The following is a 25,420-nucleotide window of genomic DNA, read 5'->3' as shown; positions in this document are numbered from 1 at the left end:
AACACAAATAAAAAAAAATCAGAAAAATCCTTTTTGGTTTTTGTTTTAAAATGTATTTGTGCCAAAATTCTTTTTTCTTTTTATTTTTTTTTAATTTTATTTACATATGAAGAACAAAGACACAATCTATAGGATTAAAAACACTATGTGGAAACTGCTTCATAGGAGCAGCAGCCTGGTTTCCCATAGCAACCAATCAGTGCTCACTTTTCATTTTCTCTGGGAAGAATAAAAAGCTGAACTCTGGTCGTGGTAAACACGGCTGCTTTTCCTGCCTGGCAGTTTCCACACAAGGCCTTGTATATCTAGGACCGTTGCCTAACATATAGAAAAATAGTAAATTTTCCATAAAAAAAAAGCAAGTTTGGTTTGATGTGATTCAGTTACATATAAACCCAAAAAATTACAGAGGTAGGGCACAGGAGGGATTTAGAGCCTACGTCTCCGAACGGTGGACCTCCAGCTGTTGCAAAACTACAACTCCCAGCATGCCCGGACAGCCGTTGGCTGTCCGGGCATGCTGGGAGTTGTAGTTTTCCAACAGCTGGAGGTCTGCAGTTTAGAGACTACAGAGTTACGGGTTTAGATTAAGAAATATTGAATTCTCTAAAATGGGACGACTATAGGGTAAGTTTCAGATTTGCGTTGTCTCAGGAAATCTCGCCATTTCTGTCACTAATTTCAAGCTGGGGGGCATAGGGAGTAACTAAAAGAGAATCCTGTAGCAGTTGCATCACCTACGCACCAGGTGGCGGTATTGTTTAATTGTTTTCACGCAAATTCTGGAACTGCTGGCCGCCAGATATGGTAGGTAGCAATGCACACGTATATAATGGCGGAGGCTAGCAATTTCGTGGTGAATATTCAAAACCAGTGTCACATGATCATGTGTCGGTAATATCGGTCATAAAACCTACGGCAGTACCTAGTGAGCTTACAAAATGGCAACCTTCACTAAAGACTGGCATCCAGGGGGAGGGGGGGGGGGGGGGTCAGATGTCTTCTGGACCACAACTGTAAATGAGACATTCGCCCCCGGAATTCCCTAAATGTAGAAAAATACGTCTTCATTTAGGGAATTCCATTTTCGTTTTGGTTTTTTTTTTCTAAATTTTTAGATGTCCGCCATGAAGCTTGTGGACTTTGGGATCCCATAAAGCGTCCTCAGATGATACCAAACTGGGCCAGTTCGTGCAGCTCCAAGTGACTGAACGCCTCCCAAGGGCAAATCACGGTAATATCTGAAAAGAGAAAGGACATATCAGCCCGTAGCGGTTACACTTCCCAAGCACTAGGTGGCAGTATTGTCTTGTTCTATGCTGTAGATAAGGATTTGTGTCATGGGAAGCATCCAGGTAGGTGATGCATAAGGGCCGCTTCGTTTCCACCTTGGCCTGAGAAAACTTTAACCCCGTAAGGACGCAGTGGCACTCATTTTACCACGGAAAGTACAGAAAAGGCCCCAAAAAATTATTTACGTTGGGACATTGAGGGACAAAAATGCTAATTTTGAGAGGTTTCATTTCTACTTAGCGCAATTTTGGGCAAAAATGACGTGTTATCTTTATTCTGTAGGTCAATATGATTACAGTCTGGGCTGGTGTCGTTTTACGACTTTTTGGTGATTTTTGGGAATTTTTTTGCAACTTTAAAAAAAATTAAAAAATCGCACTTGATAAATTCATTACCACTGCACAAGACTGTAACGGCTGGTCTCTACGCTCTTTTTAAAAAAAAAAAAAAAAAAAAAAAAAAAAAAAAATGAAAAGTATAAACCAAAAAGTCACAAAAAATAGCAGTGCAGTGCTGCACCATAATAGAGACAGATCTACATACAAGAACAGCTCTAAAGGCAATGATAAATGCCCCCCATAGTACCAGAAATCCTTGTCCGTAGTCTGATTGTCTTAAAGGGGTACTCCGCCCCTAGACATCTTATCCCCTATCCAAATGATAGGGGATAGGATGTCAGATCGCGGGGGTCCCACTGCTGGGGGCCTCCGTGATCTGCCATGCAGCACCCACCTTTAGCGGCTTCCGGAACCGCTGGAGGTCCTCAGGCTGAGTCCATCTCGAACCACGAGGACGGAGCATAGTGACGTCACGCCCCCTCCCATAGGCTTACATTGAGGGGGCGGAGTGTGACTTCACACAGGGGCGGAGCCATGACATCACTATGCTCCGTCCCCTTGATCGCCATTAATCAGACCCGGAGCGAACACGCTCTGGGGACTGATTGTAACGGGGTGCGGCATGGAAGATCACGGGGGTCCCCAGCGGCAGGACCCCCGCGATCAGGCATCTTTTTCCCTATCCTTTGGATTGGGGAGAAGATGTCTTAGCGCTGGAGTACCCCTTTAAGCAAACTGTTTCTTGTGCATCATCTTTAAAAGAGGCTTCCTTTTGGGATGATAGCCATGCATATCAATTTGATGCCGTGTGCGGTATATGGCCTGAGCACTGACAGGCTGACCCCCCATCCCTTCAACCTCTTACTATTCCTTTAAGGGGTACTCCGGTGGAAAACATTATTATTATTTTTTTTTTTTTAAATAAACTGGTACCAGAAAGTTAAACAGATTTGTAAATTACTTCTATTAATAAATCTTTATCCTTCCAGTACTTTTTAGCAGCTGTATGCTACAGAGGAAATTCTTTACTTTTTGAATTTCTTTTTTGTGTTGTCCACAGTGCTCTCTGCTGACACCTGATGCCCGTATCAGGAACTGTCCAGAGCAGCATAGTTTTGCAATGGGGATTTTCTCCTGCTCTGGACAGTTCCTGATATGGGCATCATATGTCAGCAGAGAGCACTGTGGACAACACAAAAAAGAAATTAAAAAAAAATAAAGAATTTCCTCTGTAGCATACAGCTGCTAAAATGTACTGAAAGGATTAAGATTTTTTAATAGAAGTAATTTACAAATCTGTTTAACTTTCTGGCACCAGTTCATTTAAAAAAAAGTTTTACACCGGAGTACCCCTTTAAAGACAACCTCTGGATATGACGCTGAGCATCTGTATTCAACTTCTTTGGTCGACCATACTGAGTCTTACCACAGCAGCTCAGTTTCAGGGTCTTGGCAATCTTCTTATACCCTAGGCTATTTTTATGATCTGAGGGGTGGACCTACCTATGTGAGATACTGTATATAAGACACTTAAAGGGGTGCTCCACTGGAAAACCGTTTTTTTTTTTTTTAATCAACTGGTGCCAGAAAGTTAAACAGATTTGTAAATTTCTTCTATTAAAAAAAATCTTAATCCTTCCATTACTTATCAGTTGCTGTTATGATCCAGAGGAAGTTCTTTTCTTTTTGAATTTCCTTTCTGTCTGACCACAGTGCTCTCTGCTGACACCTCTGTCCGTGTCAGGAACTGTCCAGATTTGGAGAAAATCCCCATAGAAAACCTATCCTGCTCCGGACAGTTCCTAAAATGGACAGAGGTGTCAGCAGAGAGCACTGTAGCCAGACAGAAAGGAAATTCAAAAAAGAAGAGAACTTCCTGTGGATCATAACAGCAGCTGATAAGTACTGGAAGGATTAAGATTTTTTTTAATAGAAGTAATTTACGAATCTTGCAGCAGTGAGATAGGGGGAGAGCACACAAAGAGGCAAACTTCACCTGTCCTGGATTGCAGCGTGGTCTCAGCAAACCAACTCTAAATCTCCTGCGGGGTGCACATACACAAAGTATGAAGTATCAATATAAACGAATAAAGAAGCACGTACGTGCACTCACCACTCGGCAGAGATAGTTGAGTAATGGGTACTGGGAGCTGGGTCACAGCATCAGCGCAGGTGGAATGGTGCTCAGAGGCCACGCCGGCAGTTTCGCACGTGAGTGCGTGCTTCTTCCGGCCTCAGAGGCCGGAAGAAGCACGCACTCACGTGCGAAACTGCCGGCGTAGCCTCCAAGCGCCATTCCACCTGCGCTGATGCTGTGACCCAGGTACCGGACCCCATTACTCAACTACCTCCGCCGAGCGGTGAGTGCACGTATGTGCTTCTTTATTCGTTTAATTTACAAATCTGTTTTACTTTCTGGCACCAGTAGGTTTAAAAAAAATTTTTTTCCAGTGGAGTGCCCCTTTAAGATCATTTAAACTAAAGATATTAGGAACAGAAGTGGATCTTTAGAAACATACATGGGAATACAGCATGAAAAAAAATGTGACCATTAGAAACACGTGGGCCCTTTTTGAACAATTTAAAGGGGTATTCCAGGCAAAAACTTTTTTTTATATATCAACTGGCTCCGGAAAGTTAAACAGATTTGTAAATTACTTGTATTAAAAAATCTTAATCCTTCCAATAGTTATTAGCTTCTGAAGTTTTCTGTCTAACTACTCAATGATGATGTCACGTCACGGGAGCTGTGCATGATGGGAGAATATCCCCATAGGAGCTGGACAGCTCCCGGGACGTGAGTCATCAGAGAGCAGTTAGACAGAAAACAGCAACTCAACTTCAGAAGCTTATAACTATTGGAAGGATTAAGATTTTTTAATAGAAGTCATTTACAAATCTGTTTAACTTTCCGGAGCCAGTTGATATATAAAAAAAAAGGTTTTGCCTGGAATACCCCTTTAAAGATTTGGTGATTTTTTTTTTTTTTTAAATAAATTTTCCTTTACTGTGCCACCATTGGGGGGGGGCGCATTTTGGCTAAACTGTAAAGGGTTAATGCACATTTAATTTTATTAAAGTAAATGAGGATTATGTTATCCTTGTCATCATGTCCGTTGTCCCTAATCCTCACTTTCCTGTCAGCGGTGAGCTACATAGGAGGGATAAGGAGCTTAGTTTTCTATCAAAAATCCTCTTAAGCATTGCGCATTTTGTCAGCAAGGAATAAAACAATTACCGCCACTGGCATCCTGCTCTGCTGCAAGGTGATATCTTAATGGAAGTTATTCTGGTTCAAAAAAGTAAAAAAAAAAAAATTATCTGCCCCAAAAAACTAAAAAAAAACAACTGCAACCTGCCCAGCTTTCCTATAGGCCAGATATGCAAGTCTGTTTGGTTTCCCCATTGCTTTATATTACAATATAGTTTACCACACCGCTATATTGGGCAGAAGAAAGCATCTATATACATGTACATATGTATATATACAATGAACTGTTACCTGTGCCAAGTCCATCCATGCCGGGAATGTCATCGCCAAAACTGAGGTCAAAAGAAAGAAAAAGAATACAGGAACATTAGAGAATAGAATTATACATATGGAGCAGTATTATAGTAGTTATATTCTTGTATATAGGAGGCAGTATTATAGTAGTTATATTCTTGTATATAGGAGACAGTATTATAGTAGTTATATTCTTGTATATAGGAGGCAGTATTATAGTAGTTATATTCTTGTATATAGGAGGCAGTGTTATAGTAGTTATATTCTTGTATATAGGAGGCAGTGTTATAGTAGTTATATTCTTGTATATAGGGGTCAGTATTATAGTAGTTATATTCTTGTATATAGGAGCAGTATTATATTAGTTATATTCTTGTACATAGGAGCAGTATTATAGTAGTTATATACTTGTATATAGGAGACCGTATTATAGTAGTTATATTCTTGTATATAGGAGCAGTATTATAGTAGTTATATTCTTGTATATAGGAGCAGTATTATTGTAGTTATATTCTTGTATATAGGAGCAGTATTATAGTAGTTCTATTCTTGTATATAGGAGGCAGTATTATAGTAGTTATATTCTTGTATATAGGAGCAGTATTATAGTAGTTATATTCTTGTATATAGGAGCAGTATTATAGTAGTTATATTCTTGTATATAGGAGCAGTATTATAGTAGTTATATTCTTGTATATAGGAGCAGTATTATAGTAGTTATATTCTTGTATATAGGAGCAGTATTATAGTAGTTATATTCTTGTATATAGGAGCAGTATTATAGTAGTTATATTCTTGTATATAGGAGCAGTATTATAGTAGTTATATTCTTGTATATAGGAGCAGTATTATAGTAGTTATATTCTTGTATATAGGAGCAGTATTATAGTAGTTATATTCTTGTATATAGGAGCAGTATTATAGTAGTTATATTCTTGTATATAGGAGCAGTATTATAGTAGTTATATTCTTGTATATAGGAGCAGTATTATAGTAGTTATATTCTTGTATATAGGAGCAGTATTATGGTAGTTATATTCTTGTATATAGGAGCAGTATTATGGTAGTTATATTCTTGTATATAGGAGGCAGTATTCTAGTAGTTATATTCTTGTATATAGGAGCAGTATTCTAGTAGTTATATTCTTGTACGTAGGAGGCAGAATTATAGAAGTTATATTCTTGTTCATAGGGGGCAGTGTTATAGATGTGATCTTCTTGTCTATAAAGAAGTGATATTGTAATAATTTGATTTACAGTCATAAAAACATGCAGTTTAGGTTGCTAGTACCGTTACTGAGTGAGGTTGATCAGTTACCCGTACTCCATATTCTTACCCTAGAACCCCCTTTTTTGGTGGTTTACTCTTGAACTGCCTTGTTGCCCTCTGTTTAAATTTTGGAGCTTTCCTGGGGGTCGTTCCTGATTTTGATGGAGGCACTGCTGCTTCTGGTACAATCAATGGTCCTTTTGACTCGGTTTCTTTTGGAGCCACTTCTTTTGGCTTTTCGGGTTCCTTCTCTCCTTGGTCTTCATTCACCTCCTCTAGTTTCTGCTCAGCATTTTCGCCTTCACCGCCCTCCTTTGGCTCTACTATAATAGGCCCATCTTTAATGTTATTTTGGTCTACAGACTCCCTTCTTTTCTCCTGAAGCTCTTGGTCTTTGGTGACTGTGATGGTTATGGAGGTCTGGGCTTGTTGTTCAGCTGGTTCTTTCTCATTAGACGTGGATGTTTTAATCCTGTAAAGGGAAAAAAAATCTCTATAAATTTTATGGGCCTTCAAGAACCCTTCATGATCTTAGACCCTTAGACCATGATCATGATGGAATACATTGCCAATATGGTACATGTAGGTCATGATTTTCTCATAGTTGAGAACTACAATGCAACTTTAGTCCCCCATAACCTAGACATGGACCTTCTGGTGCTCCAAGCCACTCGAATAGTCCAAGTTTCTAGGGTGCAGCCTAAACGTGTTGGTATGACAGACACATGACTTGGATACCTGATGTCTATGATCACAACTTTTTTTGACACACTCAGAAATAGATGGTACATCCGTATGTTCCTCTACATTACCACCAGCGAATTTACAAAAAATTGGTAGATACTTATCGATGTTTCCTTTTGAATGGCTCGCGTTTCTTCGACTTTCCTCCTGAGTCGTCATCCATCTGCATCTACAACGGAGGAAAAGAACGGCTTCAGTTACGGTGTGGATCCCTTCTCTCAAAAGCGTTGCGATTATACCATACGTCAGTGGGCTGGGACTGGATTAAACATGTGCAAAAGGGCAATTGCCCCAGAGTCTTTACCATTTAGAAGCCTCTACCACCTCGTCCTAACAATAGGCAACTTGCTGTGCTGTCGACAACAGTTATTTCAGACTTTTTTTGGCACCTGCTATAAAATGTTATTGAAATGCTGTTCCATGGGCACCATGGGGGAGATTTATCAAAATCTGTCTAGAGGAAAAGTTGCTGAGTTGCCCAAAGCAACCATTCAGATCACTTCTTTCATTTTTGAAAAGGCTTCTGAAAAATGAAAGAAGCGATCTGATTGGTTGCAATGGGCAACTGGTCAACTTTTCCTCTGGACAGGTTCTGATAAATCTCCCACCATATGTTGTGTGATCACTGTATGGTACTGCTATGTTGGCACTGTATCGGTGGTACTACTTAGACACTATCATACAGAGAGTATTACAGAAGTACGTTCTTTCTAGTAGATGGCCTTTCACTCATGTTATTCTTAGACTCCTCCACAGGCCTATATAGACACTATTTGGGCACTGGAGAAGAAAAGGTTCAGTCTAAAGGGGCGACACGCCTTCTTTACCGTGAGGACTGTGAATTTATGGAACGTCTACCTCAGGAACTGGTCACAGCAGGAACAATTAACAGCTTTAAAACAGGGTTAGATGCATTCCTGGAACAAAATAACATTAATGCTTATGCAGAATTATAAAACTACATCCCTTCCCCTTATCCCCTTACACCCTTCACTTCAATTCCCTGGTTGGACTTGATGGACGTCTGTCTTTTTTCAACCATACTAACTATGTAACTATTTAACTGTTAGGCAGTACTATTTACATAAGGTAAGACAGTACTTTAGAAGTATATTTTCTCTAGTAGATGGTTATATACAAATGTTATGTGCAGAGACATCCTTAGTCTTAGGGCCTATTCGCTCTAGGAATTCTCTGTCCAAAGAAATTCTAAGGAGCCCATCCATAGACTGCAATGCCTTTCTGAGCAGCTTCCCCCGAAAGAATAAAAGTGTTCATTATTTCGGCAGAGTCTGGGATCTGCAATGTCTACTGTGGAGCCGTGAAATTCTGTAGTGTGAATAGTGCAGCAGAATCCCATTGAAAACAAAAAGAGGCTGCACACTGTGTTATCCACATTGGAAAATACATAGTGTAAATTGGCCCTACAGGAACTACATGGTTGCAATAAATGTCTACTATATAGTGGTATTATGAAGGCACTGTTAGGGAGTACTATTTTGACACCTCAAGACAATATTTACAAAGTGCATTTTCTCATGTACATGTTATTGTCAAACCTATATAGGCATGGCGTGGTTACAAAAAGTGTTTACTGTACGGTAATAGTATTTGGGCACTATCAGGCAGTACTATTCAGACACAATCATGATGAAGAGTTTTTTTTTTAAATATGCTCTTTGTAGTACACATGTTATGCTCGGAGGCTGTCACTGCCCTTTATAAGCACTGCATGGGTGTAATAGGTGTCTATGATATGGTGGTAATATTTTGGCACTATGGGGAAGTACTATTTAGACACAGTAAAACAGCATATTAGACCTACATGTTTTTCTCTAGGAGATTACCATCCACACATTTTATGTTAGAGGCCCCCACAGGCCTATATAGATAATATAAGCTTGTATTAAGTGTTTACTATACAGTGATATTATTTGGGCACTGTTAGACAGTACTATATAAACTCTATCCTATTGAGAGTATTTTAGAAGAACATTTTAGCACAAGGACTTGTACCCATGTTATGCTTGGAGCTTGTCACATACTTTTATATGCACTGCATGAGTGTAATGTGTCTACTATATGTCACTGTTATTTGGGCACTGTCAGGCAGTTTTATTTAGACACGGTAAGAAAGTATTTTAAAAGTACCTTTTTTTTCTAGTTGATGGCCATACGCATTATGCATAGAGGCCTCCACTGACATATATAATGTGTGTAGTATATGGCTGTATTAAATGTGTACTCTACAGTGATACTATTTGGGCACTGTTAGGCAATACTATTTAGACACTATCCACAGATCTATAGAAGCACTTCATGAGTGAAAAAAGTGTCTATTGTGCGGTACTATTATTTGGGCACTTTTGGGACAGTACTATTTAGTAACAGTAAGACAGTATGTTAAAAGTACATTAAAGGGGTTATCCAGGAAAAAAACTTTTTTTTTATATATCAACTGGCTCCAGAAAGTTAAACAGATTTGTAAAGGACTTCTATTAAAAAAAATCTTAATCCTTTCAGTACTTATGAGCTGCTGAAGTTGAGTTGTTCTTTTCTGTCTAAGTGCTCTCTGATGACACCTGTCTCGGTAACCGCCCAGTTAAGAAGCAAATCCCCGTAGCAAACCTCTTCTACTCTGTGCAGTTCCCGAGACAAGCAGAGATGTCAGCAGAGAGCACTGTTGCCAGACAGAAAACAACAACTCAACTTCAGCAGCTGATAATTATTGAAAGGATTAAGATTTTTTAATAGAAGTAATTTACAAATCTGTTTAACTTTCTGGAGCCAGTTGATATAAAAAAATAAAAGTTTTTTCCTTGAATACCCCTTTAATTTCTAGTAGATGACCATCCACACATGTTATGTTAGAGGCCTCCACAGGCCTATATAGATAATGTATGGTTGTCTTTACTATACGGTGATATTATTTGGGCACTGTTAGGCAGGCAGTACCATTAAAGGGGTTATCCAGGAATTGGAAAACAGAGGTAATTTCTAGTGTAATATGTCAAATAAATTGTTATAAACGATAAGTGGAATTGCACAACACCTCAGAAGATATCAAATATCAATGTGATGGTCACTTGGATCTGCAGCCGTGGCTTGTCCGGTGTCAGCGGCGCTGATCCGGTGGGAAGATGCTCAAAGAAATAGACAAAATTCAAGCTTCTCGGCGCTGATCCAGCGGAGTAAGTTGGTACGGACAAAAGATTATTGTTCAAAAATCAAGTTTATTCGCACAAAAGCAACGCGTTTCCGGTCCGTAACGGACCCTTCATCAGGCAGGTGCTTTGCACCTGCCTGATGAAGGGTCCGTTATGGACCGGAAACGCGTTGCTTTTGTGCGAATAAACTGGATTTTAGGATAGGACAATAATCTTGTGTCCGTACCAACTTACTCCGCCGGATCAGCGCCTAGAAGCTTGAATTTTGTCTATTTCTTTGAGGATTGAAGTGAATGGAACTAAGTTGTAATACGGCACCCAACCTGGAGACAGACAGAAATTACCTTTGTTTTTCTATTCCTGGATAACCCCTTTAAAACGCTATCCTATTGAGAGTATTTTCGAAGCACATTCTTTCTAGAGAAAGACTATAAAACATTATGTTCAGAGGCTTCCAGAGATCTGTATAGGCGCTTCATAGGTATATTAAGTGTCTATTGTACGGTGCTATTATTTGGTTACTGCTGGGCAGTACTATTTACTAGAAGTGAGCCTTCTACTCATGTTATGCTTAGAGGCCTCCAAAGACCTTAGTCAAGTGTATATCGACACTGTCACCAGCACGATAAGATTTACGCTATAACTGCTATCCTCTGCAAAATGCAAATATCCCCGTTGCGTCGTCCTTCCTTTGTCCCACATGGTCACTGATCCTCTCCTGAGGCTTTATGGAAGGATTCTGTATATGCACACATGTAAGCAGATTATGTTCCCAGCAATTCTGTAAATGCACAGTTGCACTCTTCTGGGATAATCCACTTTTACTACAGCTATATGAGGAAATACATTTCAGGCGATTATATGAATCTGTATAGGACATTATTGATTAGACAGGTGACCAAAGTATAGGACGGATCGGTATGACGCGAGGTCAACGTCTATTCATATGCTCCTTTGGGACCCATGATGACAGACTCCACCCCCCACCCCCCCCCCCCCCCCCCACCCCGACCTTAAATTATTCCTAAATATAAAATGTAATATTAGAATAAGAAGAACTTTGGTGACATCATAATATTTTTATTTAAGAAATCAAAAAATAACCCTTGCCGAAAGTGGCCCCTGTGACTTCAACAATTGTAAGCAAGCCCCTCTCCTATACAATGTATTTACAGCAGATTAATCATATATATATTTTTTTAATTATATATATTCATTAATAAATATGAATTAATATAATGAAATATTATTGCCTTTATTTATTTCGAAAATAGTTTTTCTACAACAGTTTTGCTCTAAGGCTATGTTCACACATTGTAAAAAAAAAAATGGATTTCATTTATGGCCTTTTTTGTGCTGTTTACAGGGGAAAATTTAGTTTTTTTTCCATAATAAGCTGAAAGTTAATTTTTTTCTTTTTTTTTTTAACAATTTGGGATCATGGCTTTCAAGCAAAATTGCTGTACAAATTTTTTTTTTTAGGATAAAAACAACATAATAAATATTAACTAAGATGATTAAATATTGTTTTTTCTAATATAAGTCAACATGACAACATTAGCAAACTAGGAAAAAGATGCCTTAATATGTAAAGATAAATACAAAATATAAGGAACCGAAAACTAGATGTAGAGGAAATTCCATCATCATTTTTAAATTTACAAATTTTAATCTTGAGATGAGTTAAGAGATTCTTCAGATATTTTCCTTTTATTCATTTAAAAAAATGGTATTGCTATTGAATAATTGTTAAAAATGTTTGAAAGTCTTTATATATATATATAATTTCTCATCTGCATTATGCTCTGGTTATACCATATTAAAATTTTGTAATTTTTGTCTATATTGACTTTTCTCTTTCACGTGTAAACATTCCAGTTGATTTTCCAGGCCATTTTTTCCTAGCACGCCCCCGTCCTTGGCCAAAAACTTTGGGTTGTTGCAACTTGGAATAAGGATACCATATTATGTCTAAGTACTTCAATAGTATAAAGAATGGAGGGCGAGAGGATATCTTACGAGCGGAGGGATTTTCACCATTAGTTTGAAGTTTTCGAATTAATTGCATTCTAAAATATTTACAAAAATTTCCCCCATAAAATTCATTGTGGAAATGTTTTTGTAATTTGAAATATTTTAGTTATTTCTCATTCAGTTTAATCTCGGTTTACACCATAATAATAACATATTTTTAATTTTTGTAAAATTTTCTAAAATCCCACCGATTTGGAATGAACCCAACTATTACGTAGATCAGGGATCGATCGGAGCGGAAGCAATTTTACAAATGAAGAAAAGATCGTCCTTGGTTTTGCACTAATAAGATGAGAGATCTTACCTTGCTGGAAGGAGATGGATTTCTTCTCGGTGATTATTTGTAAACACCAGAAGCAGTAATGGAGCCGCACGCTGGGCGAGGAGCATATTAATAGCTACTTAGTGCAGCTCGCTGACATCACTAAGTACTGAGCTGTCACACACACGTCTCTAGTCGCTTCTCACATGCAGTGGAGATTAATTACAACTGATTATAGTTAACGTTGATACTATGAACTGGAGTATGGCGGCCAACCCAGGCATCTTTATTATGGGACAGGAATCTGAATGGATAATATTACAGGTAGTTTGGAATGGGATTAAAGAAAAAAATGCCCTTAAAAACTCTGATATCCAAAGACACTCGTCCACCACAGTTCTGTAGGCCAAGAATACCTCCCTCCTTTGGGGCCTAATGAAGCGCATGTAGCGTGAGATGGTTCCATAGCCCAAGAATACCTCCCTCCTTTGTCAGAACCGTCGGGGCCTAATGAAGCGCATGTAGTGCAAGGCGGTTCTGTAGCCCAAGAATACCTCCCTCCTTTGTCGGAATAACTCCCTCCTTATTGGGAACCATCTTGCGCTACCTAATGAAGCGCGAGACGGTTACGACAAAGGAGGGAGGTATTTTTGGGCTACGGAACCGTCTCGCGCTACATGCGCTTCATTAGGCCACAGGGGGCCTTATGAAACACAGGAAGAGCGAGACGGTTTCGACAAAGGAGGGAGGTATTTTTGGGCTACGGAACTGTCTCACGCTCATCTAGCGTGAAACAGTTCTGTAGCCCAAAAATACGTCCCTCCTTTGTCGAAACCGTCTCGCGCTTCCTGTGCTTCATTAGGTAGCACGAGATGGTTCCGAAAAAGGAGGGAGTTATTCCGACAAAGGAGGGAGGTATTCTTGGGCTACAGAACCGCCTTGCACTACATGCGCTTCATTAGGCCCCAACGGTTCCGACAAAGGAGGAAAGGAGGGAGGTATTCTTGGGCTACAGAACCATCTCACGCTACATGCGCTTCATTAGGCCCCAAAGGAGGGAGGTATTCTTTGCTACGGATCCGTCTCGCGCTAAATGTGCTTCATTAGGCCACAAAGGAGGTAGGTATTCTTAGGCTACAGAACCGTCTCGCGCTTCATTACGCCTCAGAGGAAGGTGGTATTTTTGGGCTAGGGAACCGGCTCTTATATTGTGTGGCTTATATTATGGATACAACACACCTTGTAACATAGTTGCTCTCATGTCCCTAAAGTCTAATCCTTTAACAGACTCTAAGTGGTCTTTTTTCTAAACACAGAATCCAAAACTTCCTACAATGAAAAACTTCAAAAGTCAGCTATCTTTTAGAGTTGACCCATTGGTTTATGTAGGGTTCCTTATCCCCTTCCCATCCTAGATTCCCTCCCTTCATGAGTTTTGGATGTCCATGTTTGTTAATTTGTCTGCTCTTTTTTGTTTGGTACATGTCTGAACAGATCCTACCACATTGGGCGTTCCTGTTGGGAACCATTGTTTCTTTTTTTCCTTTCTCTATGTCCCTTTTAATAATTCAGTATCTGACCTTAAGAGCCTATCCTATTGACATTAGGAGATAGGAGAGAGAGAGAGAAGAAGAAAAAATACACACCAAGGTGCGTTCCTAGTGAAGATCGCTTGGGTGAGGAACATATAGAAAATAATGTCCTTATCCTTAGGTGTTGTGCTAAGAGCACAAAGCCTACAGTAGCTTGTGGAAATAAAAGTGCAGGTGAGCCGCAAGGGGAAACTCCTGGGGGTCATGTCAGTCAGTCCGGTAAAATTGCAGGAAGGTTAAAGAGGAAATAGTCCCCCAAATGAAGGCGCTGGTCCCGCAGATTGGATATAGGTACTTTATTGCAACGCATTTCGGCCCTGAACCGGGGTCTTCATCAGGCATACAGTACCTCAAACAGCCGAGGATTATATACATAAAATATTGATACTTCCGGGTAAAAGGTGTGCAGCCGTGTGCAAAACGGCAGGTAAACAATCAGGTGGAAAGTGCCATGTACAAGCATGAAAATATAAATACAACACAACAAGTAATCAATAAAATAATCATAATAAGGTGAATATATAGACAGTCTGATCTATTTATAACCACAAGAGTAAACCATGAAGGAGGCTGTGTGTCTGTAATAGAGGATCCTATGTATTCAGTCTAAGGTGCTGTTCAAGTGGTGGCCAGTAGAAGCCAGTAAAATCCCAATAACAATAGTAAGGCAGCATTTTTTACAAGAGACCGCTGGAAGCGGCCGAAAATAGGATAAAGTGTCGTGAGCCATGTAGGGTATTCAGACGGGTAGGTGCGCATCTGGGTCCCTAGCTATGAGTGCTGCGGGGGCCATTGATGCATCCAACAGTAAAGAAGATTAAATAACTGTAAGTAAATCCAAATAATAAGGATAGCAGTATATATAGCAGTATATGAGGATATGTATAGCAGTATATATAGCAGTATATGAGGATATGTATAGCAGTATATGTAGCAGTATGAGGATATGTATAGCAGTATATGTAGCAGTATATGAGGATATGTATAGCAGTATATGTAGCAGTATATGAGGATATGTATAGCAGTATATATAGCAGTATATGAGGATATGTATAGCAGTATATATAGCAGTATATGAGGATATGTATAGCAGTATATATAGCAGTATATGAGGATATGTATAGCAGTATATATAGCAGTATATGAGGATATGTATAGCAGTATATATAGCAGTATATGAGGATATGTATAGCAGTATATATAGCAATATATGAGGATATGTATAGCAGTATATGTAGCAGTATATGAGGATATGTATAGCAGTATATGTAGCAGTATATGAGGATATGTATAGCAGTATATATAGCAGTATATGAGGATATGTATAGCAGTATATGAGGATATGTATAGCAGTATATATAGCAGTATATGAGGATATGTATAGCAGTATATATAGCAGTATATGAGGATATGTATAGCAGTATATGTAGCAGTATATGAGGATATGTATAGCAGTATATATAGCAGTATATGAGGATATGTATAGCAGTATATATAGCAGTAGATGAGGATATGTATAGCAGTATATATAGCAGTAGATGAGGATATGTATAGCAGTATATATAGCAGTAGATGAGGATATGTATAGCAGTATATATAGCAGTAGATGAGGATATGTATAGCAGTATATATAGCAGTATATGAGGATATGTATAGCAGTATATATAGCAGTATATGAGGATATGTATAGCAGTATATATAGCAGTATATGAGGATATGTATAGCAGTATATGTAGCAGTATATGAGGATATGTATAGCAGTATATGTAGCAGTATATGAGGATATGTATAGCAGTATATGTAGCAGTATATGAGGATATGTATAGCAGTATATGTAGCAGTATATGAGGATATGTATAGCAGTATATGTAGCAGTATATGAGGATATGTATAGCAGTATATGTAGCAGTATATGAGGATATGTATAGCAGTATATGTAGCAGTATATGAGGATATGTATAGCAGTATATGTAGCAGTATATGAGGATATGTATAGCAGTATATATAGCAGTATATGAGGATATGTATAGCAGTATATATAGCAGTATATGAGGATATGTATAGCAGTATATATAGCAGTATATGAGGATATGTATAGCAGTATATATAGCAGTATATGAGGATATGTATAGCAGTATATATAGCAGTATATGAGGATATGTATAGCAGTATATATAGCAATATATGAGGATATGTATAGCAGTATATATAGCAGTAGATGAGGATATGTATAGCAGTATATGTAGCAGTATATGAGGATATGTATAGCAGTATATGTAGCAGTATATGAGGATATGTATAGCAGTATATATAGCAGTATATGAGGATATGTATAGCAGTATATGAGGATATGTATAGCAGTATATATAGCAGTATATGAGGATATGTATAGCAGTATATATAGCAGTATATGAGGATATGTATAGCAGTATATATAGCAGTATATGAGGATATGTATAGCAGTATATGTAGCAGTATATGAGGATATGTATAGCAGTATATATAGCAGTATATGAGGATATGTATAGCAGTATATATAGCAGTAGATGAGGATATGTATAGCAATATATATAGCAGTAGATGAGGATATGTATAGCAGTATATATAGCAGTAGATGAGGATATGTATAGCAGTATATATAGCAGTAGATGAGGATATGTATAGCAGTATATATAGCAGTAGATGAGGATATGTATAGCAGTATATATAGCAGTATATGAGGATATGTATAGCAGTATATATAGCAGTATATGAGGATATGTATAGCAGTATATATAGCAGTATATGAGGATATGTATAGCAGTATATGTAGCAGTAGATGAGGATATGTATAGCAGTATATATAGCAGTAGATGAGGATATGTATAGCAGTATATATAGCAGTATATGAGGATATGTATAGCAGTATATATAGCAGTATATGAGGATATGTATAGCAGTATATATAGCAGTATATGAGGATATGTATAGCAGTATATGTAGCAGTATATGAGGATATGTATAGCAGTATATGTAGCAGTATATGAGGATATGTATAGCAGTATATGTAGCAGTATATGAGGATATGTATAGCAGTATATGTAGCAGTATATGAGGATATGTATAGCAGTATATATAGCAGTAGATGAGGATATGTATAGCAGTATATACATAGAATACAATACATACAGTACATACAATATATATATATATTATACATAAAGCTATAATTGGGTAAAGTAGAAGAATATGTGGAAATAAATGGAAAAGAGGAATATATAGGGGGTATATGATGTCTTGTATGCTTGATGCTATAATGGGGTAAAGTAGAAGAATATGTGAAGATGAAAAGGAGAAGAGGAATAATGGAAATATGAGGGGATATTATAAAATACTGTAACAAAAAAGGGATCGATAAAGTGATAGAACGGAAAGGGGTTAATAAAGTGACCTTTCAGGGGGTTCGTTCAGATGAGGAACAGGTTTTATATGATCACCTCAGAAAGTTCATTCCAGCCCTCTGGGGATATAGGGGGAGATTTATCCAAACCTGTCCAGAGGAGAAGTTGCTAAGTTGCTCATAGCAACCAATCAGATAACTACTTTCACTTTTGTAAAGTCCTGTGAAAAATGAAAGAAGCGATCTGATTGGCTGCTATGGGCAACTTAGCAACTTCTCCTCCGTACAGGTTTTGATAAATCTCCCCCCAAAGTTCCCAGACGATAAATCCAATATATTTCCTTTCGCTTCAGTTGTTCAAATCTATTTGATGCTTCTTCTGGAATTCTCTCCAACGCTGGGATTTTATTGGATGTGTATTTTCTGGGTGGAAATTAGAGCAATGTCGGGAAATTCCGTGTAATTGGAACTTATTCCTGATGTTATTGCGGTGTTTATTTAATTTATTATGCGAGGGTTGAGTTGTTTCCTACATATTGCAGGTTACAAATGCATTACAGAACATAGTCCGATTGACAGGTGAGGTGAGTCCGATTGACGGGTGAGGTGAGTCCGATTGACGGGTGAGGTGAGTCCGATTGACAGGTGAGGTGAGTCTGATTGACAGGTGAGGTGAATCCGATTGACAGGTGAGGTGAGTCCGATTGACAGGTGAGGTGAGTCCGATTGACAGGTGAGGTGAGTCCGATTGACAGGTGAGGTGAGTCCGATTGACAGGTGAGGTCACCTGTTTTTCTTGAAGTGACTGTTGTCAGACCATGTGTAATTTCATTACAACATAGGCAGCTTTTTCTGTTATGCATCCAATAGTGAGAAAGCTACCTGGCAATATCCCTTGTAGAGAATCCTTCATGGGACACTATAGGCAGATAGCAGTGGTGCAAACTCATGTAGACAGCAAGGCAGCAATTTTATGGCAGACAGGAGGCTCATATCAATTACATTTCCTTCTTTATTATGCCCAATAGCAGAAAGAAAGAATGTAGAATACATGCTAACATGGAAGAAAAAAAGATGCAGATCACCTAGCAACATGACCGCACCCCTTCCAGCATTCCAACCAATCATAACTGAACTTGCGCCATAAAAACCCTGTGCAGCTCCGCCTCCTCCTCTTTCTTTCTGCTCAGTAGCAGTGCAGATAAGTACCTTTTACGTTGTGTGAGGGAATTTTTTTTTTTTATTGTATTCTTCCCGTTGTGGGATTTCTTCTGGACAGTGACATTGCTCTGTCACTTCCCTAGCCTCTCCATGGAGTTTATTCTCCCGGATTTGGTTGTTTTGCAATTTATTTCCCCCCTTTTCTTTTCCTTTTCTTCTGTCTGGGGCCGGCGTAGATACTGTATACTCCGGCCCCTCCTCTCCTCTACACTATTCAGTTTTCTTCACCCTTTATTCCCTTGTGGCGTTCGCGCCCTGTGTACCCTCTCTTCCCTCCGTACCTGTTCGGCGTCGTTGGCGGGCTTTCCGCCATTGTCGCTGATGTCAGGTCTCCTCCCTTCGTCTTCTCCGCTCTGTGCTGCTCTACTGCGCAGGCGCGGGCATATCCCGACTCTCGCGAGACTTGGCTGGGACGCGCACACGCCCCCCGTGCGTCGCAGGTCCTGTGAGACTCGGCTGGGGCGCGGACACGCCCCCTCCCTAGCGTCACCGGTCCCATTGCGTCCTCTCCCTCCTGTGAAGCGACTTGCGGTGCCGATGCGCACATACCGACACTGCGGGAGTTTATGAGGGTTAGGATCTTACAGTGACCCTGTGCTTGTGCTTTGGTTTGCTGGGCTCAAGCACAGGGTGACTATTTTAGCATACTTGTTCCAGGGACACAGTTTAAACCCCTGGAGGTTTTTTACATTGTGTTTATATTTAGAATTTCTATCTTTCAGTTCCGTATACTTATTGGAATATCTTTTCTTTCCTCTACAGCCCCGTGTGTGGTATTAAGTCTATAACTAGTTGCACATTTAAGTGATTCACATCATGTCGGTGGGTAAAATTGAAATGACCTTGGGGGATGGCCCCAGTACTGTTCAGGATCCAGGCAACATGTCTGCAGAGCAGGTTCACCATTTGGTGAACGTTTCGGTCCAGTCAGCTATAGCTTCAGCTATGGCGTGATTGAATGAGTCCATTGCCAAAACGGTGTCTCTGGCCGTTGGTACTTCCCGACCGGACTCAGTGGTCTCAAAGACGGTTCCGACTGCAGTTCCGCTGGATCATGAGAGGGCCTCTGGCTCTTCCAAACCAGGCAAATCGGACCGGAAGAGGCATCACTGCTCCAATCTCTCGACCTCTCCTGCAACTCGGCTGACTTCAAGAGATTACCAAAATATATCAGCTGACCCTAAGGCTACGGGCAGCAACCCGCTTGCGGGTGGTAGACTCTCCACCCGGGAGGAGGACATTGATATCCGGGCTACCCGCTCTACCAAGCGTTGTAAACCAGACTCCTTTGTGGATGAATCTGATGCTGATTCAGATTTTATGCCTGATTAATAATCGGATGCCGCCTCCCTCAGCAGTGGAGGTGAGGATGATGATGGAGAGGTGGATGTTCCTTCGGGTTCCGCACCTGCAGAGGGTGCCTGTCCCAATGATATTTTGGACTCCAAAGGCATCCCCTTTTTTGATCCAGAGTGCATAAAGCATCCGAGGTCGGGTGAATGGACCCCTATTCCGCAAGTGGCCAGTTTAATTGAAGCATGGTTAAGGAAGCCACTAGACAGGGCTAATAGGAGCAAGTTGCGCTCGGAATGCCCTCGGCCCTCGGTGGCTCATAAAGTTGCAGAGACTCCAGAATTGGACCCCATTTTACTCAAGTATATGATAAAATCGGGCAAAAACTCTAAGAAGGGTATAGACCGTGCGTTTAAGGCGGTCCAAGATAAGTTATTGGACCTCTTAGGTCCTCTAACTAAAATTCTGAATTTGGCCGAACAAGCAGTTGCTTCTGGAGAACCGATTAATAGCGAGATCTTGAGAGGCTGGGCTCTAGGAGCTACCTGCCTTCTAGGCAACGTCAATACGGCGATTTCAGCGGAACGTAGATGTTCCATTTTAATGAGGATGGATCCGCAGCTAACCCATTTGGCCACGGAGGAGCCGGGGGCCGTCTGCGGATGGATTATTGTTCGGTGATTCATTGCTGAAGAATATCAACAAATTCGTTGGCCTTTTTTCCAGCCTAGATAAAGCCCAGAAGTCTTTGAGGAAAAACCTCAAGGACTTCGGTAGGGCTGGAAGGGGCAAGGGTCGCCCTTCCGGCCGTGGTCAATATTTTAGACCCTACACCAGACCAGTTCACTATGTGCAGGAGAGGACACAAGGACAACCTGTCGCTGCACCTGTGGTCACCAACCCCTTCTTCCCGCCCAGGGGCCGGCCTTGGAGGGCCAGAGGCACATCCCGTGGCTTCCGTGGAGGCAGAGGGACAGGTAGGTTGTATCCGAACCATCTGATTACACCGGTAGGGGGCAGGCTGAGGTTTTTTTACCCACGCCTGGTCCCGGATTACGGCAGACCCTTGGATATTACAGGCGGTGGAGGGGTATGTCATAGAGTTTCTGTTCCCACCAGTACAACTGAACTGGCCACAGGCAATCCATTTTTCGGTCTCAGACACTGAGTTGATTCAGGCAGAAGTGGCAGACCTATATGCAAAACACGCTATAGTCCCGGTTCCTCTGAACAAGCCGGGATTCCTCAACAATCTCTTCTTGGTAAAGAAGAAGGATGGCGGGCACAGACCGGTCATAAATCTGAGATACTTAAACGAATGCGTTTGTTACCGCCATTTCAAAATGGAGGGCATTCATTTTCTCAGGGACTTGCTCCTCCCGGAGGATATGCTGGCCAAAATAGATTTGAAGGACGCGTACCTCATGGTACTGATTCACCCTTCTTCCTGCCCATTTCTCCAATTTCTATGGAGTTCACATGTCTCCTGTTCGGATTTTCGTCCGCCCCATGGTGCTTCACCAAACTCCTAAAACCAGTCATGGCGGTCTAACGGAGTCGGGGAGTTTGCTTGATCATATATCTCGACGATATATTGATCATGGCCAGGTCGAGGCAACAGGCGCTACTCCACGTGAGGTGGACGGTTATACTCCTAGTGGAATTGGGTTTTCTAGTAAACGAGAAAAAATTTGTGTTGACGCCTGCCCAACACATGGAGTTTTTGAGATTCGTAGTGGACACCCGCTCAGCAACACTGAGTCTACTAAACAAAAATCTTGTGTTACTTCGCAAGGAAATAAGGGTGTTGCTTCGCAATCAATGGGTATCTCTGCGAGCTGTGGCTTGAATCGTGGGACTGTTATCGGCCTCAGTACAGGCAATTTTCCCAGCGCCCTTGCATTACAGGGCATTGCAGAGATTAAAAATCAGACATCTAGCAGAGGGTCTGACATATGCGGACCGAGTGCTGTTGTCGCCAGATGCTCACGACGAACTGTTGTGGTGGCTTCAACACGTTCAGGATTGGAATGGAAGGACAATCTTAAATTCCAAGCCGGATCTAATTATAGAATCGGACGCCAGCCTCTCTCGGGTTGGGGGGCCCATTGCGGCTCGTCCACCACAGGAGGGAAATGGTCTCCAACAGAGTCGCAGTTGCACATCAACTGCCTAGAGCTCCTGGCGGGTTTGTTCGCACTGAAGAGCTTTGCATCTCACAAGAGGGAGTGTTGCATTCTGCTGCGGATGGACAATATCACGGCAGTGCAATACATCAATTGCCTGGGAGGCACGAAATCGCAGATGCTAGCAGACATTGCGAAATCGTTCTGGGTCTTTTGCCTGGAAAGGAACATTGTTCTACAGGTGGAATATCTGCCGGGGGTGTCCAATTCGGTAGCCGATTGGAATTCCAGACACCTCATGGACGGCAGCGATTGGCAGTTACACACTGCAGTTTTTCGAGCCATCAGAAAACTATGGGGGTCCATGGTGATGGATTTATTTGCGTCACGGCTCAAACCGCCAGCTCAATAGCGCCCCGTTTTTACCGGTCTCTTCTCCGACTTTATCTCGGTGGATTAGACAGGTTATGGTATTAGCGGGAGTGGATATTTCCTTGTTTTCCGCACACTCGTCTAGAGGTGCTATGGCTACGAATGGAGCTCAGCCTGGAGGTTCGCTTGCTGATATTTTGAAAGCGGCGGATTGGTCGTCGGAAAATACTTTTCAGACTTTTTATTTCCGTCCAGAACCTCATGTGTCTATGTCGATTTTATGAATTGTGTATATTATGTTAGGTATGCTTTGAACTTGCAATTGATGTGAGCCTCCTGTCTGCCATAAAATTTAAGATTTTCCCAGTATAATGATGGAAAATATGGATTTTATAAAGACAGGAGGCGAATATAATCCCTCCCTTATTCCCATCCCTGTTATAGTGTCTTTGTGTTCTTTTCCTTAGGATATTGAAACAACGGCTAGTCAAGTGGGAGATGGAAGATCTTCAGTTCGTTGCCTACGTTGAGTTTCCTGAGTTCTGAGAGAGATTGATTATGGTTCGATTCCTGTGCGCTCCAGGTTGACGTCGGGTATGGAAGAGTCTGAAGGTCGGATAATGAACGTGCTGTGGTCCCGACGGTGCAGAGCTATCAAGAAAGAGGAGGAGGCGGAGCTGCACAGGGTTTTTATGGAGCAAGTTCTGTTATGATTGGTTGGAATGTTGGAAGGGGTGCGGTCAGGTTGCTAGGTGACCTGCATCTTTTTTCTTCCATGTTAGCATGTATTCTACTTTCTTTCTTTCTGCTATTGGACATAATAAAGAAGGAAATGCAATTCATATTCTCCTCCTGTCTTTATAAAATCCATATTTTCCGTCATTATACTAGGAAAATCTTGAATTATACATCAATGTAAAAGACAAGCGCACTCACCACATCAGTTGCTTCATCTGTGTACTTTATTGGAATCATCCGGTTACAGAAGACGGAGGTTGGTGGGCAGGGGGACGACAAAGGAGGGAGGTATTCTTGGGCTACAGAACCGTCTTGCGCTACATTAGCTTCATTAGGCCCCAGAGGGGCAGGTAGATGACAAAGGAGGGAGGTATTTTTGGGCTACATTACCGTCTCGCTTTACATATGCTTCATTAGGACCCAAATGGGCAGGGGTGTTGGGGGACGACAAAGGAGGGAGGTATTCTTGGGCTACAGAACAGTCTCGCGCTACATGCGCTTCATTAGGCCCCAAGAATACTTCCCTCCTGCGGTTCCGTAGCCCAAGAATACCTCCCTCCTTTGACGGTTCTGTGTCCCAGAAGAACCTAAAGAAGTGCATGTAGCACAAGACGGTTCTGACAAAGGAGGGATGTATTCTTGGGCTACAGAACTGACATGCGCTACATCTGCTTCATTAGTCCCCAGATGGGCAGGGAGATGACAAAGGAGGGAGATATTCCGACAAAGGAGGAAAGTATTTTTGGGCTACAGAACCATCTTGCGCTACATGCGCTTCATTAAGACCCAGAGCACATGTAGCGCAAGATGGTTCCGACAAAGGAGGGAGGTATTCTTAAGCTACTGAACCGTCTCGCGCTTCATTTGGCCCCCAAAGGGGCAGGGGTGTGCAGGGGGACGACAAAGGAAGAGGTATTCTTGGGCTATGGAACTGTCTCGAGCTACATGCGCTTCATTAGGCTCTTCTGGGACACAAAACCGTCAGAGGAGGGAGGTATTCATGGGCTATACTGCTATACATATCCTCATATACTGCTATACATATCCTCATATACTGCACTATATATACTGCTATACATATCCTCATACTGCTATATATACTGCTATACATATCCTCATATACTGCACTATATATACTGCTATACATATCCTCATACTGCTATACATATCCTCATATACTGCACTATATATACTGCTATACATATCCTCATACTGCTATACATATCCTCATATACTGCACTATATATACTGCTATACATATCCTCATACTGCTATATATACTGCTATACATATCCTCATATACTGCACTATATATACTGCTATACATATCCTCATACTGCTATACATATCCTCATATACTGCACTATATATACTGCTATACATATCCTCATACTGCTATATATACTGCTATACATATCATATACTGCTACATATACTGCTATACATATCCTCATACTGCTATATATACTGCTATACATATCCTCATATACTGCACTATATATACTGCTATACATATCCTCATATACTGCTATATATACTGCTATACATATCCTCATATACTGCTATATATATACTGCTATACATATCCTCATACTGCTATATATACTGCTATACATATCCTCATATACTGCACTATATATACTGCTATACATATCCTCATACTGCTATATATACTGCTATACATATCCTCATATACTGCTATATATACTGCTATACATATCCTCATATACTGCTATATATACTGCTATACATATCCTCATATACTGCTATATATACTGCTATACATATCCTCATACTGCTATATATACTGCTATACATATCCTCATATACTGTGCTATATATACTGCTATACATATCCTCATATACTGCTATACATATCCTCATATACTTCGCTATATATACTGCTATACATATCCTCATACTGCTATATATACTGCTATACATATCTTCATATACTGTTATATATACTGCTATACATATCCTCATACTGCTATATATACTGCTATACATATCATATACTGTTATATATACTGCTATACATATCCTCATATACTGCTATATATACTGCTATACATATCATATACTG

At 40.5% G+C, this 25,420-nt stretch overlaps 1 protein-coding gene across 6 annotated transcripts; it reads right to left on the bottom strand.

Annotated features, from left to right (window-relative positions):
* Window positions 1-543: 543 nt before the first annotated feature.
* On the bottom strand, window positions 544-23,586 carry LOC130284073 (uncharacterized). 6 transcript variants are annotated; one of them, XM_056534029.1, is made up of 5 exons: window positions 23,533-23,586; window positions 7,256-7,319; window positions 6,474-6,879; window positions 5,134-5,174; window positions 544-1,241 (listed from the first exon to the last, which is right to left on the bottom strand). In XM_056534029.1, the coding sequence occupies exons 1-5, from the start codon at window positions 23,569-23,571 to the stop codon at window positions 1,165-1,167; spliced, it is 627 nt and encodes a 208-aa protein (XP_056390004.1). In that variant the 5' UTR covers window positions 23,572-23,586; the 3' UTR covers window positions 544-1,164. The 6 variants fall into 6 exon arrangements, with proteins under 6 accessions (XP_056390004.1, XP_056390006.1, XP_056390005.1 ...); XM_056534031.1 differs by lacking the exon at window positions 23,533-23,586 and adding an exon at window positions 17,682-17,766; XM_056534030.1 differs by lacking the exon at window positions 23,533-23,586 and adding an exon at window positions 17,636-17,750.
* Window positions 23,587-25,420: the final 1,834 nt, after the last annotated feature.

The sequence above is a fragment of the Hyla sarda genome, chromosome 8, assembly GCF_029499605.1.
Source record: "Hyla sarda isolate aHylSar1 chromosome 8, aHylSar1.hap1, whole genome shotgun sequence".
NCBI lineage: Eukaryota > Metazoa > Chordata > Amphibia > Anura > Hylidae > Hyla > Hyla sarda.
The sequence above is the reverse complement of the archived record's forward strand: the minus strand, read 5'-3'. Positions and strand labels throughout refer to the sequence as shown.